The 22,123-nt window shown below is 41.1% G+C and overlaps 1 protein-coding gene across 7 annotated transcripts in view; it reads left to right on the top strand.

Annotated features, from left to right (window-relative positions):
* Positions 1-21,534, top strand: part of LOC121554746 (nuclear factor 1 B-type) — an 87,037-nt gene extending 65,503 nt beyond the window's left edge. For 3 of the 7 annotated variants that reach the window (XM_041868478.2, XM_041868481.2, XM_041868476.2), the window contains 7 exons: positions 1,508-1,639; positions 1,958-2,142; positions 4,323-4,464; positions 4,627-4,709; positions 10,339-10,427; positions 15,517-15,614; positions 15,794-21,534. In XM_041868478.2, the coding sequence (XP_041724412.1) occupies positions 1,508-1,639; positions 1,958-2,142; positions 4,323-4,464; positions 4,627-4,709; positions 10,339-10,427; positions 15,517-15,614; positions 15,794-15,870 (806 nt within the window). In that variant the 3' untranslated portion in view covers positions 15,871-21,534. Of the gene's footprint in view, positions 1-1,507; positions 1,640-1,957; positions 2,143-4,322; positions 4,465-4,626; positions 4,710-10,338; positions 10,428-15,516; positions 15,727-15,793 lie in introns of those variants that run through there. The other 4 variants (XM_041868477.2, XM_041868483.2, XM_041868479.2 and 1 more) reach the window with 4 other exon arrangements.
* Positions 21,535-22,123: the final 589 nt, after the last annotated feature.

Below are 22,123 nucleotides of genomic sequence, written 5' to 3'. Positions count from 1 at the left end.
AATTCCATTATTTGTCCTCAAAAGTAAGCTCTCTGAAATGTCTTTCACTGTTACTGTGCAGTTGACGCCATGTTGTGGAGTTATACCTAGCCACTCCCTTTCATAGTTTTTGGCACTGCACTCAAATCCTCACTCAGCGACTGGTTTGATAACGAACAGCTGTTTGCAATGAAGAAGATATCAGTTTTTCATATCTATGCCCCTACGAAATGTGCAGTCTTTACTTAATCCTGGCTCCTCACACTAACCCGGTGGTGCATTTCATAGCTAGATATCTGCTTGATAAGATTCATAGCCCTTTCATCGGTCTGGGACATCCTGGCCTGAGCACGCCCTGGCTTACTCGCTCATTTTTGGGGTGGAACGTGAAGTAACAGAGTTCATAAAGTTAAATCATTTTGACATATAAAAATGTGTTGTTATCTAGGGATTCTAGGTGAAATCTAGGATTTTACATTGATCAGTTCCCAGATCAGAGCAACTTTTTTTCAATTCCACCCCAGTTGCAACACAATAACTGTATTCTACACACAATTTTGTTAGAGAAGTCTGTTGATGTTAACTTAAATGTTTTTCCAATTATAGGTCTCTCTCCATAAATGTCCATCGTGTAATTATGTCAATTTAGGAAATGTCAAGAATATATTTTAGCGAATGTTACACCATATAAGAACAAGTCAAAAGTCAACTGTCCCACTGGGCACAGACGTCAATTCAATGTCTAATCCACATTGGTTCCACCAGTATGTGCCCAGTGGAGTGGTACCATAGTCCATCCATCTTGTCTTGGGTATTGCTCATGTTGATAAAAAAAAGAAAAAGCTATAACGACTTAAGCTGCTTCCTTTAGAAAATTCTGAGTGGGGAAATCCCCTGGAATCCTGAGGTCTTTGTCCCTGCCCTGCGTTGGGATGAGTCACCTTTCAATCGTCAGGTGGATTCTTCCCTATTGTAGAGAGAGAGAGAGAGAGAGAGAGAGAGAGAGAGAGAGAGAGAGAGAGAGAGAGAGGAGGAGGAGAGAGAGAGAGAGAGAGAGAGAGAGAGAGAGAGAGAGAGAGAGAGAGAGAGAGAGAGAGAGAGAGAGAGAGAGAGAGAGAGAGAGAGAGAGAGAGAGAGAGAGAGAGAGAGAGAGAGAGAGAGAGAGAGAGAGAGAGAGAGAGAGAGAGAGAGATCTTGTGACAGGTCTGGGGAAAGATGAACTTCACCCATGTCAGGAGAGAACGGCTACTGTCACAGAACATTAGGTCTTGGAGTCCAGTCTTTTCCATGTTCAGTCCTGTTGTCATACAGTACCTTGCATATGGACATTGGAAAACATGTCAAAAGTGTAAAATGACAGCGATGGCAAGCCTATACGATCACCGCCATCACATCACAACATGGGAGTATGTTTGAAAGATGTCACAGCAAGAACAGCGATGCTACTTCTGTCAGCTTCTGTGTATGTGGCTCTGTGGTTGCCAGGTAAACCCCCTGACCAGGTGTGCATGTGTGTCCACGCCTCCAGATATGTCATCTCCCACCATGAAGAAGCCAGAGAAGCCCTTGTTCAGCCCCACCTCCCCGCAGGACTCCTCCCCCAGACTGAGCACTTTCCCCCAGCACCACCACCCTGGACTCACAGGGGTTGGACACAGTGGTAAGTAGGCTAAGAACCGGCCCCCTACTAATTCTAGACATGCTCACTCAGTGACCTACAGTGACCTCTACAAGAAAGTGATTGAACTGAAAGTGTTTTTGTCATGCCCTACCCTTCCCCCAAATGTCCTTTGAATTAGTTGGGATTGTAATGTGTACATTTTTGTTCTCCATTAGTGTATTGTTTAATAGTTTGTTTTTCTCTCTCTCCCTCTCTAAATGTATGTCTCTCTGTCTGTCTGTCTCCCCCTGTTTCTCTCTCTCTCTCTCTGTTTCTCTCTCTCTCTGTTTCCCTCCCCCTCTCTCCCTATCTCCTTAGTTATATCAACGAGGAGCCCTCCCCCCCACTCCCCCCTGCAGTTCTCTGCCTCGGCCATCTTGCCCCCTGCCCCGTCACCCTACTTCTCTCACCCCACCATCCGCTACCCGCCCCATCTCAACCCCCCTGACTCCCTGAAGAGCTACGTGCCCAGCTACGACCCGTCCAGCCCACAGAGCAGCCAGGTGAGTGTGAACTGTAGCACACTGGAGAGGAGTAGGGTTTGGCTACATTCCTATTTAACGTATTTTATTGATGAGAACTTGACTGTGTAAAATCTCACTCCTCAGTAGGCCTAACTGACTGACAGTGTTTGAACAGTTAATGATTGGATGTGAAGTTCGGGAGTTTAGTAGAGAATGCGTTTATGGCAAACTTTTGATGAAAAACAATGGATATTTAACACTACAAGTAGTTAAAGAACACCGGACAAGCTTGGCTATACAGTAGTACACTTTCCAATGTGGTGATTGAATCAAGTATCAGTTGAGTTTTCATTTAATTTTATAATCAATTGGATTTTTCTCTAATAAACCAACTATCAAATTGAAAAATGTATATCTAAATGTTCCTGTCTCTGTCAAAAATAATACCTGCCCCATACAATTATGCCTTGACATTTTTATAACAATTGAATGTTGATCTTTAATGCCAGTTTCCCATACATTATTTTAACTCCTTCAACTTTTAGTGTCAATCTTAATAGTTGGCCTTCACCTAAATAAAGAATTGATTGGGTGCTTTATAACATTTGACACTTGAAAACGTGCTTTATAATCATTAAGAAGACTAGTTGAATCATTGCACATAGTGGCTTCACAGCACTAGTCTTTCTGGGGTACATTTGATTTGTACAGCATTGGATGGATGGAGTTGACACAGGATTTAGGAATTGGCAGTGCTGTTGGACGCACCGGATGACTTCTCAGCCAGGTTCTTAATCAAGTGTCATGTTCAACTCCCTCATTCAGAATATGCTGCTGTTGTAATCTAAAGCACTTTTGAAAGTGCCGACAAATCCCTTTATGCAATGTCTGAATCCCGACCTAACTCTGAAATACTCTATAGGTCTATTTTGATAAGAGTATAAAGGTAAAATATACACTGTAAAAACCACTAACTCAATATTCCAAAGAAAATCCAGGCCCTTAAAAAAAAATATATATATATATATATATATAATTACAGAGGGTCATAACACAGTATTTATCACGAACTTCTGATAAACCTGACAGAAGACTTTATATATTAACTGGGTACACACTAAAGCCTTGTATCACTGTACTGCGAGTGTGTGTGTGTGGGGGGCAAGAGAGAGAGAGAGAGAGAGAGAGGGAGGGAGGGAGCCATAGAGAGATGAGAGAGCCGTGAGATATTTATGTGAGTTTTATATCCCCGCTGTTCTCACTGAAAACAATGGGCTCATAGACAAGGCTGGATCTATGCGGCCCGGGACTGTTACTTCAGACAAAACCACAGGGAATGATAAAGGCCGTAAATATTTGCCGTTGCCGGGGCCTCTGCTCTCTTTTGGCGGAATTACTGGCCCCTCTCCGCCACAGTGCTGGAGGGGAGAAGGGGGAGTGTGTGGGTGTGTGCGCGTATGTGTGTGTGTGTGTGTGTGTACAGAGGAGGGCGTCTCGGCAAATAACACAGCTCTTATAATCCCATGGACGGCAGCCGGAATGTTTTTATGCTTGCTTTAACGCAGATTATATTACACTCTAATTAAACATTCTATTCACATTTTTAAGGAACCCTGTGGACACAATTCTTTTTCATAAAGGCCTATTTGAGGTTTGAACTTGGGGCGCCACAGAGCCCAATACGCCACAGACCGTCTCCCGCAGTCTCAAAGAGTATTAGCATGATGAATGGCTATCCCACTAGCTCCTTTTCTCTCTAAAACACTAGAGATGATCTACACAAGCTATTTGGGCAGGGCTTTTCTCCTCCTCCATACTCCTTTCTCATTGGACCCTCTCCCTTCATCATTCTCACTCCTACTACCAGTCCCCTTACCCCCTCTCTCTCTCTCTCTCTCTCTCTCTCTCTCTCTCTCTCTCTCTCTCTCTCTGTGTGTGTCAAGTGAGGACGACGTTTTCCCACACAAAACAGCACTGAACTGACTGTGCAAACAATACCGTAAAACACACTTTACTGTTGTTTCTTTTCTTTAACGATTCCAAGTAATTTCAATGAAATTACGTTGAACCAACGTGGAATAGACGTTAAATTGACGTCTGTGCCCAGTGGGATTTGTCAAGTGACCACAGTTTAAATAGTAGAGGAGTTGTGTCACTAACTGACCCCTCCTCAATGTTGTTCCCCCCTCCTCTTTGCCCCCCCCCCCTCCCCCCTCCAGCCTAACAGCAGTGGCCAGGTGGGGAAGGTTCCAGGCCACTTCACCCCAGTCCTGGCCCCCTCTCCGCACCATGGCACAGTGCGACCCGTCTCTCTCTCCATGCCCGACACCAAGCCCATCACATCAGAAGGTGAGTACAACGGTGAGCTCCCCTTCCTTCTCTATCCCCTCTGTCCACCATTACTTTAGCAGTTTCCATTTTGCGCACTGTATAAAGAATGAATCAATGTAATATTTTCTCATTGTGTCCGTGTGTCTCCGTGTTTCTCTGTGTCTGTCTGTGTTTGTGTGTTTGCTCCTCCAGGATACTCAGCCCCGGGCACCCCCACAGCCAATCGTTTTGTAGGACTGAGCCCTAGAGATCCGGCCTTCCTTCACCAGCAACAGGTGAGACACATTACCACTACTCTTCTTTCACCCCCCCCACCCCCCTTCTTCCCTTCCTTCCTCTCCACCTCTCCAAAAGGGATCTGAGACCACAGAGATATTTCATTTTATCTGAGAGTGAGACCTTATTGTCGGTTCTGGCACAGATACATGCAGAGTCTGAGAAGTAAAACGATCACAGACATGAACTGTTCCTCAAAGTGCTCGCTCCAGTAAATGCACTGTAATTGTATAGTGGAGACATATACTCACCTACGTATCTATTTGGACAGTGAAGCTAAAACGTTTAATTTGGCTCTATACTCCAGCATTTTGGATTTGAGATCAATTGTTTCATATAAGGCAGCAGTACAGAATGTAACCTTTAATTTGAGGGTATTTTCAAACATATCTGTTTTTACTTATCTGATTCATTTGTGACAACATAATTCAAAACAGCCAAAACAAACTACAAATGCATCCAACAGTTACAAACTTTATGTAGTCATAGTGTGCTAGGAATATGGGACCAAATACTAAACTTTTGACTACTTCAATACATTATAAATTCATTTGTCCAAATACTTATGACACCTTCAATTGGCGGGGACTAGACACATTAAGTACTTTCATTTTTAAACGGTCAAATAGATTTGCATGTTAATACCCTCAAATAAAAAGTGACATTCTGCACTGTCACCTCATATAAAACATTTGATCTCAAATCCAAAATACTGGAGTATAGAGCCAAATTACATGTTTTAGCTTCACTGTCCTAATACAGTGCCTTCAGAAAGTATTCACTCCCCTTGACTTTTTCCAAATGTTGTTGTGTTACAGCCTGAATTTAAAATGGAAATTGTGATTTTGTGTCACTGGCCTATACACAATATCCCACAATGTCATTGGAATTATGTTTTTTTTTAGAAATGTTTACATATTAACAAAAAATTCTAAACTCAAATGTGTTGAGTCAATAAGTATTCAACCCCTTTGTTGTGGCAAGCCTAAATAAGTTCAGGAGTAAAAATGTGCTCAACAAGTCACATAATAAGTTGCATGGACTCTGTGTGCAATAATACTGTTTAACATGATTTTTGAATGACTACGTCATCTCTGTACCCCACACATACAATTGTCTGTTAGATCTGACAGTCGAGCAGTGAATTTCTAACAGATTCACCCACAAAGACCAGGGAGGTTTTCCAATGCCTCGCAAAGAAGGGCACCTATTGGTAAAAATTTAAACATACATTGAATATCCCATTGAGCATGGTGAAGTTATTAATTACTTTGGATTGTATATCAATACACCCAGTAACTACAAAGATACAGGCATCTTTCTTAACTCAGTTGCCGGAGAGGAAGGAAACCGCTCAGGGATTTCACCATGAGGCCAATGGAGACTTTAAAACAGTTTGTAGTTACTCCACAATACTAACCTAAATGACAGAGTGAAAAGAAGGAAGCCTGTACAGAATACAAATATTCCAAAACATGCATCATGTTTGCAATAAGGCACTAAAGTAAAACTGTAAAAAATTTGGCAAAGAAATTAACTTTATGTCCTGAAAACAAAAGCGTTATGTTTGGGGCAAATTCAACACAACACATCACTGAGTACCACTCTTCATATTTTCAAGCATGGTGGTGGCTGCATCATGTTATGGGTATGCTTGTCATCAGCAAGGACAAGGGAGTTTTTAAGGATAAAAAGAAACGGAATAGAGCCAAGCACAGGAAAAATCCTAGAAGAAAACCTGGTTCAGTCTGCTTTCCAACAGATACTGGGAGACAAGTTCACCTTTCAGCAGGAAAATAACCTAAAACACAAGGCCAAATATACACTGGAGTTGCTTACCAAGATGACATTGAATGTTCCTGAGTGGCCTAGTTACAGTTTGGGCTTAAATCGGCTTGGAAATCTACGGCAAGACTTGAAAATGTCTGTCTAGCAATGATCAACAACCAACTTGACAGAGGCTTTAAGAATTGTCAAAAGAATAATGTGCAAATATTGTAAAATCCAGGAGTGCAAAGCTCTTAAAGACTTACCCAGAAAGACTCACAGCTGTAATCGCTGCCAAAGGTGATTCTAACATGTATTGACTCAGGGGTGTGATGTATATACTTCATGTAAATGACATATTTCTGTATTTCATTTTCAATACATTTGCAAACATTTCTAAAAACATGTTTTCACTTTGTCATTATGGGGTATTGTGTGTAGATGGGTGAGCAAAAATTATAAATGTAATTCATTTTGAATTCAGGCTGTAACACAACAACATGTGGAATAAGTCAAGGGGTATGAATACTTTCTGAAGGCACTGTAAATACATAGGGGAGTGTATGGGTATCTATTTTTTTAACCATTCCATATACTGTATGTAATTCATATTTTGAAATATATTTTACCAAATTATTTTCGGTATGGGGCAGAAAGTAAATAGAAGTACAGTAATACGATGAGGGTGTAATGTGCTCAACAGTTTTCTTCAAATATTTTGCTATTTGCCAATAAGTCATCACAGACATATAAAAAGAGACCAGCATTCCCTTATGCTTTATTTTAGCTTTATTCCGCAGTCTATTGAAGAACAATATAATGGATTCAAAAGCAAGTACAAAAGTAAGAATGTACACACAAAGACAGACAAATATCTCAATTACTCCTCCGTCGTGGTTCAGCTATTCTTCCCATGCTATTCTGTAAGTCAGAATATTCAGCTTGAGACACGTGAACAGACAGTGTACGAAACAGACCAGGGCCAGACTGTTTGGTGTTGTTGGCGTCGAGCGGTCGTCCCGGCAGCCAGCCCGGGCAGATGCGGCCGCGTGGTGGCTGAATTGTGTGTGAGGTTAGGAGCATCGCGGTTGGCGAGGGTGGAAAAATGAGGCTTGGAGTGCCAGTCCCTCCTCATGAACCACCCCCCCACACACACACCACACACACACGCTGGTCCGAGGCCAAGTGTTTTCAACCACGCTTAATTGAATGCATCTGCACGCAGCTACATAATAATCAGTGTTTTTTCTTCTCCACTGTTCCTGTTTAGCGTAATGACAAAGCCTGGCCTGTATTTCTCTGCAGCTTGGTAGAGCAGGCAGAAAATGTGCTGTTTTGTTAACGATGCTATGCTTCTCTATAGCGGGGAGGACTCTTTTGGGCAGTGTGTGTGTGTCCATGGGTGTGTAGAGTTTATATGGTACATTTTTTAGTGGCCTTGCTACTTCTGTCAGTTAACTCAGTAAACAGCAGCTGAACTCAATGCTGTCTCATTGGCCGATAGACAAAACAAGACCCCTTTATTTTATAGATTATTTAACCAGGTAGATTAATTAAGAACACTAGTTTATAATATTATATTTTAGTATAGTTTACATAGTATTCTTTACCCTAACACTGCCACTGAATACTAAATGAATAGAAATAGACTTGGAGGAAACACAGTACAATAGCCATTCATCATGCTAATATTATATTAGTCAGGCTTTGTGTGTGTTCTGTGGTTCAGGATGATTTAAACTTAAGAAGCTAGGTCTTTCAACCTGTGGTTTATGACACTAGGCCACTGTTCCCTGTGGAGTAAACAATGTCATAGATACACTTCCTTTTTCGTTATTGTCATGTCACCCCGGCTCGGGATATTTATTTGGTGGAGTTATGAGATGTATTGACACTTTTCCTGTGTGTTTAAGGGAGACCTTTGTTCTGAGGCTGGGTGGGTGGAGAGAGGAGACACACAAGGTGGATTAGTTTCACCGATTTGAGGTGTCATGTTTCCGATGCAGTCAAAGGCGATATTCCAGTATGCAGCTCTAGAGATAAAGTGTAGTCAAACCCCCAATGTCCTCAGTGCGATTCTACAAACAAACACGCGCACGCACCCCACCCTCCAAAACACACACCTTCCACACCCCTCCTCCTTCCAAACAACAATTCCTTAGTGGAAAATCGGTGAGAAAAAAACCCTCTCATTCATGTCTTCTCCTTGGTTAACCCTTAAAGGGACTGTTCCTCCACCATGCGTTCCTGTGGGAACGTTCGGTGATCAGATGACATTTGGTATTATCTAAGGCAGCCTGCTAATCCCCATTCTGCCTGCATCTGTTTTGCTAACGTTCCCCGGCGACGTCTTCCCTGTCCCTCTTACCCCTGCCGCTGTGACCTGGCAGTGCCGACAGACAGATGGCGAGCCCCCCTAGAGGAGTGCTGGCAGGCCTGGCACAGAGCATGGGGAGGGGGGGTGAGGGTGGTGGCGGCGGTAGAGCGTCTGGCACAACCAGAACGTTCTCTATGCTCAAAGCTTTGTGGAGGGTGTGGTGTATGGTGTGTGGTGTATGGTGTGTGGTGTGTGGTGTATGGTGTATGCATAAGGCTAGAGACTTAACCATCCACTGTTGGTAGTAGAGGCTTGGTGTTGGAAGAACTAGTCAATATGATTTTAAGAAATTGAGTGGTGGTCTCTGTTTATGTCATTCTGTGTGTGCATGCACGGTTGCGTCCGTTTTTTGTTTGTCTTTATCATTGGCTAGTTAATTCGGCAGATGCTTTCACATTTTCGATACACATAAGATAAATACAAGAACTGGAGGAAATCAGTCATTCACCTCGAGATGTAGTACAGCAGCGGAAAACCATTCAGTGTGGCTGTGTGTACAGGTGGCTAATGTTATCGACCATCCTAAGTGGGTTTTGAATATTCAGTGTGTGAGGATTTACTGTATGATTAAACCCTCTTAAGAGCTCTTCAGTTTGCCACAGTGGCGGGAAGATTGGTCACGAGGCACTTTTTCACGATGCGTTACCAAATGGATGTGTTGATTGTGTTGACTAAAGGTGCAAGGTTAGCTGGGTATAGGCTGAGATGGCTCTCCACTGGATTGTGGACACGTGTGTGCATAATGCATGGGATAGGAGAATGTGTGGTGGTTTTGTGTAAGCGTACGTTAAGGTGTGTGTGTGCATGCACGCAAGTGTGTGCGTGTTATTTTTGTAGAACCTTAGAGACAAGCCAGCAGTCCTTATCTTACCTTCCACAATCTCATCTAGCTACCGGAGTTTCACCATAATACTACTACTTCCATATGGGGATACTTAGACCAGAATAGGACTGCTATTAAAGACAGAAATGCCTCAAAGAGACTGTATGCAGAATAACAACGAATACTACATAGTAGCTAATAACCACATGCATGTAACCTGTGGAATGCATGGCCCCATAGTCTAACCATAGGGAATTACTGCCTTATACAATAGCTGGATGACTGCCATTTTGACGTGACTCACATTCTGTAAACTAACCTCTTCTTTGCTTCCAGGTCAGATTAGAAACGTAGGACTAATTGTGATGAAATGCTTAATGTTCTTTATTTGATCTGCTTTCCATATATTTGAACTGTAGAACGATGATCTAATGTTACTGAATGATAATGACTGCCATAACATATGTGTTTATGTTTAGATCAAACCAGAGCTGTTTGGAAAGAGGCCTATTTCTTGCCCAATTTGCTCTAGGTTTTCTGCTTTAGGCTTTGTTTGCATGCATGACTTTGTTTCCTAGTAACTTTGTGTAAGTGATATCAAAGTGAGTTGTGAGAGTTGTGCTACTGGCTCCGTGTCTGACTGCTAGGTTTCAATTGACAGCTCAGGATATGTGACTGGACCATGAATCAAAACGGCAGGCATTATGGCCCCAGTGGCACTGAGGATACTTTGGGGATTGCTTGGCAAAGGTAACGTTTCCATTATTTCAAACAATCTCTCTATCACTTGTCTACAAACTGTCTGATGAAGCACACACACACACACACACACACACACACACACACACACACACACACACACACACACACACACAGTATACTGTATAAGTATTACCAAGTTAATTCATACCTTGAATTAAGTCTACCCTTTCAGATTTTCAGACAAAGGGTTCAACTCTCACCTCTGCATTCCTTCCCTCAGTTACCCTTTCATTGCTGCCACCACAACATACCCATAAAGAATGTGGAAAATTCCAGTAGGTTCTAACCCTCAGCTCATTTGTTGTAGATACAGTATAGTCATTATGATCATTCATAGACTGCCAGAGGAATGTCAACCAAGCAATAACAGTGCCAAAGAAGATATTCAAGGTATTAGGTCCTAGATACAGTAGGATTAATGTTACCTGTTAACTTGTATGTGTTACTGGACATTATCAAGGGGTATTCTGCTATCGTCTAGCATGCCTGTGTGTACTGCACTGTGTGACAGGGTGCTGCAGACTTTATCAGCTGATTGGGTCTTTGCAATGGGGCCATGGCAGTATCAGGAAACAAAAATATTTATGGGAAACGATTTCTCCTTCCAAAGAATAACAGGTCACAAATGGTGCCATGGCCCCATTGCAAAGACACAATAAGCTGATTAACACTTTTTTGGTTACTACATGATTCCATATGTGTTATTTCATAGTTTTGATGTCTTCACTTTTATTCTACAATGTAGAAAATAGTAAAAAATAAAGAAAAACCCTGGAATGAGTAGGTGTGTCCAAACTTTTGACTGGTACTGTATTTAACTTTCATTTTTGCTCCGAGCCTTAGAAAGTCCTTGGGTTGGATGGGCTGTGTGTCAGGGAAAGTTAAGCACACATAAAACATCTGTTGGAGGCCTCGGCGGTGTGACAGCTCACATAAATAGTATTGGCTGCATCCCAAATGGCACCCTCTTCTTTATGTAATGTACTACTTTTGACCAGGGCCCATAGTGGAGTGACAAAACGTTTCTTTTTAAATCTATTTGTTTGGTTGTACTTGAGTCTCAAACTGCTTGTAGGAGACAGTAAGCCCTTCTCTTCCACCTCCACGTGCGCCCAGCTCTCTCCGGCTTTGTCCTCGATCCCCACTCCTCCTCCTACTTAAAGAGACACGTTCCTCTGTCAATGCTCTCTCTCGTTCTCTCTCGCTCTCTCTTCCCCGCTGTCTCGCTCTCCTTGGAAAACATGTTAACTTCAATTTCAACAGGGCCGGGTCTGCCAGAGAACCTAGCTCAGCGTTTCCTCATTAGTTTCTGCTTGTTCTGAAAATGGTAGAACATAACTGTATAGCTAATAGGATATAGGGAGCGACAGGCTGTGTGTGTGTGCTCTTAAAGCCTCCATCCGGCCTACTCTGCCCTCTGTGAGGTTACAGGCTTTTTTGAGAGGCCCTTCTCTAGGCCTCCTAATAGACCAGTGGAGGTAAGAGGAAATATGTGCCCGAGCTGCAAGGAGGCCTCTCTCTCTCTCTCTCTCTCTCTCTGCTCAGACATGACTAACAGAGACTCGACTTCTGATCGTACAGTACATGCCTTTAGTATATAGGAGCGATGAGAGCTGCAGTGAAAGAATAACACATTTATTGTCAGACATGATTTATTGATTTACGAGCACATCAGGATACCAGAATTCTGATTCATTACCGTATACATTTGCAGTGAAATGTGGTTTTAAATAGTTTCCATATTTCCAGTAAGAGAGTTCATAAAATCATCAATATTGCCTCTTGAAAGATAAATGCTGCAATAGAGAACAGCTCAGACAAGTTTGTCTTCTGTTGAAAGCGTAACGAGCTGGGTGAGCTTCAGTGTCTGTATGATAGAAACTGAATTCAAATGTTGCTGAAGAGTGCCAGTATAGATTGCTAACTGCATCTGTAGAACACGGTAGTTGATTACAATCTTGTCTCATCGTTGCAACTCCCCAACGGGCTCGGGAGAGGCGAAGGTCGAGTCATGCGTCCTCCGAAACATGACCTGTCAAGCCGTGCTTCTTAACACCCATTCGCTTAACCCGGAAGCCAGCTGCACCAATGTGTCAGAGGAAACAGCCTGCAGGCACCCAGACTGCCACAAGGAGTCGCTAGAGCGCGATGAGCCAAGTAAAGCCCCCCTGGCCAAACCCTCCCCTAACCTGGACAACGCTGGACCAATTGTGCTCCGTCCTATGGGACTCCCGGTTACAGCCGGTTGTGACACAGCCTGGGATCGAACCCCAGGCTGTTGTGACGCCGCAACACTGCGATGCATTGCCTTAGACCGCTGTGCCACTCGGGAGGCCGGTATTCCATATTCTTATCAGCAAAGTATTGACAATCTAAATATCCTGGTGCATCCCTCATGGACACTATTGAGAGTCTATTTATTGATTTTCTCTTGTCTTTCTTATCCTAATGCATTCACTACTCCTAGTAATCTGAATATCAGAGAAAGATGAAGTATTCCATCATTTCACTAGCGAAGGTTTGTTCATAGGATTGAGAATCTGAATGCACTGTTTAAGTGGCATTGTATTCAGAGTACATGTGTTTGTATTGTCTTGCTCCCACTTCTGCGTCTTATATAGTCCCTCACACTAGGACCCAAAATAAAACACTCCCAGACTTGCATGTTGCCATTCGGCAGGAAATGGGTCAGCAATCCATTAAGATGCCATTAGATAATCTAATTTGGTTGGCTTAATCCTTAAATGAAGCCCGCTGGACGCTGGAGCTCCGCTTGTGTGGAGGAGAATTAGTGTGATTTGGGGCCGTGTAGCTCTAAGATAGGGCTAAAGGAGGCCGTGGGTAGAGGCTACGTAGGGGGAGACCATGAGTAAAGTTGTTTTTCTCATTAATGATTGTGAGTGCCCTCGTCTGAAGCCACCTGCAGGCCTGTGTTGAGGAAGTGAACTTGGGCTAAATGAATGACATCCCCAACTCAAGCAAAGACGTCATATTTTTTGTATACAGTGAATCATTTGGAGAAATAGAATAGTAATATAGATTGACCATAGAGATCCTGTAATTCTATATGTAATTCTATGGGATTGACAGTGTGATAGTACAGTGAACACTGTGTGCCTTTTAATGTGTCTACTCTGTCTTCACCTGAGAAGGCCTTTAGAGTAGGAGAAAGAGAGGGTGTGTGTGTGTTAGGGGGGAGAGAGGAGGGAAGAAGAGAATGCTGAAGGGAACTAGCCTGCTCTGAGCTTTCTTTGTTCAGCAAGGTAGGAAAAACGTAATCTCTCATTTCCTGTCAGATGATTTTTTGGCAGGCCAGCAAGAGAGAGAGAAAGAGAAAGAGGCAAAGAGAGGTAGAGGAAGAAAGAGTTAGAGGAGAAAGAGAGCGAGCGAGAGAGAGAGGCAATGAGAGGTAGAGAGAGAGGTAGGGGGGGGCTGGCAGGAGGAGTTAGAATGATGAAGGGAGGGGGTCCAAGGAGAAAGGAGTATGGAGGAGGAGAAAAAAGCCCTGCCCAAATAGCTTGTGTAGATAATCTCTGGTGTTTTAACCCTTTATAGGACTGGATCTGGCTTCTAACATTTTCCACATTTCCACAGTTTTCTTTCTTTCTTTCTATAATTTGTATTTCTTTCTTTCCTTCTTTCTCACTCTTTCTTTCTTACTCTCTATCTTTCTCTCTCCTTCCCTCCTCTCCTTCTCTCTTTTTTCCTCTCTTGTTTTATTTTCTAAGGAGTCTGATCCCCTTAGAAACATGTATTGAATATATGGTTCCCATTGATTTCAGCTGAGGCTGAGCCGCTAAGAGAAGTGTTTTGTATGAAATGCAGACCAGATCATTAGACACCATTCATAGACACAGACAGACAGTCGTGTCAGATGGGACAGCCTCAGGGGGGATTAAGTCTGTGTTCCACTATATCCGGTCCCCATTCCTCTCCTCTTCCCCCGTTAGCTCGTCTTCCTATCCCACTGACAACAATAATCTACTTTTATGTCTCTCTCTTTATCGAGGAAGCCTTACACCTGCATGGAAACAGTGGAGGGACTTGGTTAACCTACATAACCTTTCAAACATATCCCTCATTCTTTGCATCCCAAACTCTAATTGATTAATTATTCAACATGTACGTATCATTGAGCCCATTGAGAACAACACACTGTTTGTTTCGCAGGCAGGCCGCGTTTTCAGTTTGCCCCTCCGGTGAACAATCACTGTGTTGTGTTGCATTAGCGTGCGTTGAATAGGGATGGGCAGGATTTGTAAAGACCCCAACCCCCTTCTGTAGCACCATTGATCAACATGGAGAGGGTCTGTTGATATGGAATTAGGTGTGATCCTCGCTTGACATCCTTCTCAGAGGAATCGGTGGAATACACCGGAAGCGCTTTGTTTGACTGGTCCCCCTCGAACCATAGACTGATTAAACTAGACATAAGGCCTTTACATCACTCTTCCTGGGTAAAGCAAACACACTGGGCACACACTGGTTGAATAAACGTTGTTTCTACGTCATTTCAAGGAAATTACGTTGAACCAACGTGGAATAGACGTTGAATTGTTGTCTGTGCACAGTGGGAAGTGATTGGGTAAGAGGGATGAGTCTATAGTGGACTTGGGACATGCCGTTTTCAAATGGTCTGCATTAACATTTTGTTGAAATAGTTTTAAGGGATATTCATTAAACATTGCCATAGAATTTGATTCGTAGAAATGTGATTGACGGTGCATAATAATGACGGATCCTAACAAGACATAATGCTAACTACTCAGAATTGTGTTGTGCCTAACAAAATAATTGGGTAATTGAATGTGGTTTTAAAATGATGAATAAACCCTTTTGTATTTTTTCCTCAGCTGACTCTAAAGTGTAACTGTTCATTTTATAGTGATGTGTTACAGTGTAAATGTAATGACTTGCTGCACAGCATTTCATCATTGTGTGTGTAGAGCATCTGATTGGTGCTGTTATCTTACCTCTACTCATGCTTTCAAAAGTGTCCAAAAGCTTCCGATGCTCAATGCAGGTGACTCAAAACCCTCTTCTGTTCTCTCCTTCTCTCTCTGTTGTGTTTCCACAGTCCTGGTACCTGGGCGAGCTTAGTTCCATTCCAAGTCACGAACGGGACTCCAATTCTGCCAACAAATGTCCACCAGAACTACAGCATAAACATCATTGGTGAGCCCCCCCTCCTCCACACAGAGGCAGAGAACTGAAGACCCAGGGGGGGAAATAATCAGCAAGCAGCACTTAAAACAATTGTGTTTGTCCTTTGTCCCCCCCACCCCCCCCACCCCCCCTTCCCTCCACCCTTTCCTCCCCAAACCCCTCCTCCCATCGGGACATTGGCCAAGAAGACTTGAGTTGGTTTGGAGCGAATCTGATCCGGTCCACTCTAGCTAACTCTATGCCATGCCAGACAGTCATTGTGTGAGAAGAGCCTTTCCATTCAAAATACTGTGATGTATCCTGTACAAAAACATTTAGATGCCTTAATATTTTGCATGACAACTCTTAGTCTGATAGTGGTATTCTTCTTCTTCATTCTGTTGTTGGGAGTTTCTAACCTTAGTTTACGAACAGGGGAAGTGATCAGAAACACACAAAGGCTGACTGTAAGTTATTCAACTCTGACCTTTACCCCTTCTGCAGAAGAGGCTCCCATGTCAAACTATTGACTATTACATTTACATTTACATCATTTAGCAGACGCTCTATGTAACCATAGGAACAAATTGTGAATTCAGAGTTTTTTGGGTGGGGGGGAGGGATTTCAGTTTACTGTGATACAATTTCTCTTTTGTCTGAAACTTGTTATCCTGTTGATTCTGTACTGCTATCCACTTAAAGGTTAGTTATACTCCTTAGAGTTGTGAACTCTTACTATAGTAAAAAAAGAACAAGAGAAAAACACTATATTTTTAGGTTAGAGATTTGACCCGTTTTTTAAGAATTCGTATATCCTCTAGAAAAGGAAAAAAAAAAGAAAAAAAATTATCTAAAAATCTCGAAAGAGGCAAGTGCAATTGAATTTTTGAAGGGAAACTATGTCTGTCAGCCCTAAGACTCTAAAGGAAGGAGGGTAAAAATTAAACTTCGTTGTTTTAAATACGTAAAAAGGTTTAAAAAAAATAACATTTGAGTTGATTTCAGTCGCTTTTCCATGTATCTAAATATGGAAAGAAAAGAATACTAAGCCTGAAATGCAGTGATGTGTTTGAAGGTGCGCATTAAGCTACCTGTGCAGAACTGAATATGAACAAGACAGCACTTCTATTGAGCCCTACTCAGTCTCATGGGGAGCTTCTTATTTATTGTGAGGAAAGAAATACATTTTTTGTTTTTTTGTTTTTTAAACACACGTAGTGTATAAAATGGCATCTGAAATCAAGAACATATGCATTTGGCCATCAGCTTATGAAGCTTGTGTTTATAATATGACTTGATGAAAAAAAAAAAAGAATGCAGGCTGTTGAAGTCATTCACGAAAATGTATGTGTATGTCGAAAAATCTACACTTTTTGTGCAACCCTGAACCTTCAAGGTTGCAGAGGGTTGCATATTTTGCTTCTTGAACACTCAAATCCCAGATACAGTGGTGGCAGTCCCTGAAATCTAGAATTGTGCATGGCAGGTCTATTGCCTTGGCCTCTCTCCAAGTCCAGATATATTTATATGACCAATCTCTCCAATACTCTTAATTTGCACGATGACATACTAGTCCACATTACGTGCCTTGCCTTTGATTATAGAGTCATCACTACACTTGTTTTTTGCTGCATTTATTACCATTATAGAAAATAAATTAACATTTTTATGATAAGTAAATTGTTTTGTACTCTGAATGAAAATGGTGACATTGTTGATTTTAACGTTCCTTTACTACTTTATCTCACAGTTACATTGCATATCAAGGCTGTGTATAGTCGCCGTTCTAAAGTTTATAATCAACCATAATTATTTTTCAGTATTTTCGGTGGTTTTTTAATAACCTTTCATTTTTGTTGTTATCGTTTTTGTCATTTCGTTTTTGTTTTTCATCTTCCAGTTACTATCGAGGAGGGAGGAATTCAGATGTATGAAAATTATGCAATACCAACTTTTGCCTATGTAGGTAGTGCTTATAGATATGTCAACTATTAGAGGCTAGTTTGGAGACAATATTGTAATGCATTTATTTTGTTGATATTGTTGTTGTTGTTGTTGTTGTTGTTGTTGTTGTTTTCCTATTTTAATTGACCAAAGTGGGACTGCTTTCTATGCAGTGTATGAGAAGGTCTTTTTTAGTGTACTGAGAGATGGAGAGACATGTTTCAGTGTGTTTTGAATTCTTGGTGGGGGAGGGAGGGGGTCTTTTTTCTAAGCTTACAGTTTGTCTGTAAAGAATGCACCCGTTGGTCTCGTTTGGCTGCAATGTCACTGATCTGTCTACTGTGACAAATTTGACTATTTTCTTTCAACTTCCCACCTGGGGTGCTAGCATGTGACATTGACTAAGCTCATTTTCACAGGAGAGATGGCTTGACTTGAGTGTGACAATCATTAAAAAAATAATTTCAGGAGAGGAACACATTAACCTTAATCAGACCCGCAATTGAAAACTGAAACCATACTGCAATTGTGAAAAGCCAACACTTTGTTCATACTACTTGTATACAGTATGCAGGAAACTATATTAGCGTTAACCCTTAACATACATCTGTGCCATTCTATTATCAGTCGCTGTGTGCAATTCCCAAGTAGATGCCTTAAAATATATATAAATTAAAGTTACCTGTTACACATGAGCTACAATCAACAAACTGACAAATGCTTGTGAGACCAGTCAAATCAGTCTAAAGAAAGTATTTGTAAGTAGTCAAATTTATGCACTAAATCTGTATAAACCCCAGGGATACCTCTAATCATCTGGGGAAGTTATTTTATCGCTATAGGGAGCCTTGTATTTTATAATGTAAGCTATGGACTACAGAGGAAGGATATCTGCTATTTTCCTTGTACTCTGTAGGACCAGAAGAATAAGAAGAAAAATAGAGCCCTTGCATAGCACATAGGCATTGGTTAATCGTCTTCCCCAAGTGTGTGGTGTCAAATATATAACTCTAAAAAAGTCTTACATATATGAACAAAAACAAAATCTCAGGCATTACAGGGCATTACGAATTCCAATGATAACTCTCCCACTTTGTAATATGAGAAACTACTTTTATAACTCAAATAGACACTATCCACAATGATGTTTTGACACCTGTTGCACTCTATCCCAACAATTGTGAACATTCTTACCTGCTTCATTCGAAGCAAGGTACTGTATTATATACCCAACACTTTTTGAGAGGCCAGAAAGTATATAAAACGTATTAAACTCAAGTCAAGCTTATTCTCTCCTCCTTCACCAAAATACTTATTCTGATTTTGTGAAGAAAAAACATAACAAAAAAAAGCCACCCCGTTCTATGTGCACTGTTCTGCCTTTTTTGTGTGAAAACGTAAGTGCTTTGCAGCCTCTGGCCATTGGAGACCCCACTGAAGTGCATTTTCCCTGAGTTAAGTGTGATAGAAATGTGTCAGGCTTGATGTGGTGTTGATATTTTGGGTAGAAGACTGTCTGTATATAAAGGTGAATACTGTGGTGGCGTCGATAGCAGTAGTCCTTTGGGGTCAAATCTGCTTTTTGCAGCTTGTGAGTAATGTGTGTTTGTGAGAATGTGTGAGTATGTGTGTGCTTGTAAGAGAGAATGTATGAGGGATAGAGAGAGTGAAACTACACATCGAGCGAAGATGAGGGTATTTCTATTGAGAAGCCTGCCTTATAGGCAGGAGTTTGTACACTGTAGTCTTTTTCATGATTTTTCTTTGACGCCCTTGTTTGTAAGTGTTTTCAAACATCTTGGGGAATATGAGTCAATTCCATTTCATGAAAAAAAGAAAAAACAATAAATTGGTTGCGGCTGGACTTGAGTTACAACTCTCCAGCTTTCCCAAAATAATCGAAAATAAAAGTATTTTATCAATTTTCCATATTCCTGTATTTAGGGGAAGTATCCTATACAGAACCCTAAAATGTAAAAAAAAAAATATATATGTTTTTTTTAAATTGTGTTTGTGCTTATAAACTTTCCATTTTGGAAACATTTCAGTAATATTTTAAATTCTTGTTTTTGTTAGTGTGGCCATAGTACAGAGTGTGATGTGATTATGTGGTTTTGAATCCATGTCGGAGAGCGAGGGAAATAGAGGATTGATTGGGGTTCTATGTTTAACGGTAGGGGATATCTATTCATGTCACTTTACAATAAAGTTACCTGATTTGAGCCTACCACCAGTGAATACCAGGGTAACGTCTTAAGTGACATCATAGATTGTTCTACTGTGCTAAAATCAAGTGTGTTGTGTCAATCGTACGTAAGTCCTCCTTTAGAAATGTGCCGTATAGAGCTTTGCTCAGAAAAATCATAATTACAGGATGATGAAACAATCCATGAGAAGTTTGGCGCTAGCATTTGACAATGTTTTGATGTGTCTATTAGAGGTTTGGAACAGGCATGTGTATGCAACATCAAGCAAGTAGTTCCGCTGTGAGGATTGGTTGATGTAAGTCCTTTGTGGCCCCAAGGCATCACAGATTTTTGCACTTTCCATAATTTAAACTACATTTGATTCAAGCCCTTCAAGTACTCCTATTGCCCTTAGAAATTGCCCTTAGATTCTCCAGACCTTTTATATCAGTGTTTCACTCATGGTAGATCTTTCATAGATATACAGGTATTGGCAGGTTTTTTGTTGCATACATTTTTTAAGGTAATATTTATTTTCAAAGGGCTACTTTAATTTGATCATGTCTGGACAGTATGTACATGGTTGAAACCGTTTTCACAGAATGACATGTAGGCCCACGGATAAGAAAGGCTTGGTAGAGATTAGTATTATTCAATATTCAGTAATGATTGCTGAAAGCTATCCATGGTCAACCGTTCAGTTAGTACCTTATGCAAGGAGGACCAGTGGCAATCATGCAATATCTGTGTAGTTGTAGTTACTGAATGTTTAGTGCTCTAGGGACTAAGAGGACAGATGGATGGACGAAAGCGCTTTCAGGAGGTGTGTTTTTACGCAAGCAATAGATGTGTTCCATGTATGGATTATTAACATCAGGTTGTTGTTGTAAGCAGGAAACATAAAAACCAGCATTTTATGTCTTATTAATCACTAAACAAAATATATTATTAATTCAGTGCCTGTTCAAGCTCACCGTCTCAGTGGAGTGTCCATTGTTAATATGTGTGGGGCGCCTTGGGGTGTTCTCCCGAATCTTTTGTTTGTTGTTTTGGTTTTGGTTTGAGATGTGGCTTCGCAACAGCGGTTTTTTGTGCTTCATTCATTTGAAGGTCTTGTTCAACTGGGTGCGCGCGTCTCATGCTTGGTCTTTGAGGGAAAAAAAACGATGTGTACACGTCATTTGGACAGTGTGTTTATTTGGATTGTCAATTGCTACATTATGTAAACTAATGTCATTTGAAATTAATGCTTGCCAACTTCTCCGCACGGTTGACTTCTTATGGGTCTTGTGGCACTTTTACTCCCTCTGCGCACACATTATTACGATGGCGAATCACTTCAAGGTGAATTAAAAAACACAACAACAACAACAACAACACCAATGAAATAATGTAACAGTCTCCAGTAGTGACTTGTAGTAACACTACAGGTGTGTGCAAAGGTCTATGTATGTATTGAATGTACGTTTTAGAGGACTTTTGAAACCTTTTTGTTTATATCTTGTTATTTTACAGTTTAGGAACCACAGGTATCCATTGTGAACTGTATAGCGAAGTCCTTGATATCCCTTCTTTTTTTATTGATTTTAGAACTTTAAAGCAGTAGGCAATGCCTTTGAGATGGTTACATTTGGTGCAGAGGCTAAAATTGCCACAAGATTAAAATCAATGTAAATAAGGCTCAACATTTTTTGTGATTGTTACTGTAATATCCAGCCTATACTGCTAGCAGCTGTTTTTACTGCAGTCAATTACTGGAAGTGGATATATTTCCTATGCAAAACTGTTTAAACAATAAAATGAGCTATGCTACAAAAATGGCTGTTGTATTATGTCTTCTTAGTGTCAGTTAAACATCTCAGGACTACATACTTCCCTACAACTGTACATTTTTCTTTTGAAATAATAATTTTGTTCTAAGTCAACTATTGGAAACACTCATTTGGCTAAATGCAAAACTCAAAGCGTAATAACTGTTCTGTGGTTGAGACATCAATCACAATGAATGAGAGAACATGCTTAGAGCATCAACTGACTTCATCACTGCATTCAAAATGGTTGTAGGCATTTTTCTTTTATGAAACAGGTTGAGAGAAAGGAAAGGGGGAAGATTGGTATGGAGAAGTTGTATGGTTAGATTTCAAGCTAATTGGTGAACTTTGTGGGTGTCTACACATGGGTCTTTTAACTTGGAATATTCTGATATATGTTGAGTTGGGAGCTGACTGCAGACAGAGGAGCTAGTGATGTAATTCCCCATGTGGGTCACTATGACACAAAGTAATATGACTTATTACTTCTTTCAACAATAACGAATCACTTGACTTATTACTCCCTGGGAAAAGTAATTAGTTACACTACTCGTTATATTACTTTTGCGTTACACCCCAAAACGTTGCGTGTCCTCAC

The sequence above is a fragment of the Coregonus clupeaformis genome, chromosome 39, assembly GCF_020615455.1.
Source record: "Coregonus clupeaformis isolate EN_2021a chromosome 39, ASM2061545v1, whole genome shotgun sequence".
In the NCBI taxonomy this organism is placed as follows: domain Eukaryota; kingdom Metazoa; phylum Chordata; class Actinopteri; order Salmoniformes; family Salmonidae; genus Coregonus; species Coregonus clupeaformis.
Note: the sequence above shows the minus strand (reverse complement) of the source record. Positions and strands in the feature narration are given on the sequence as shown.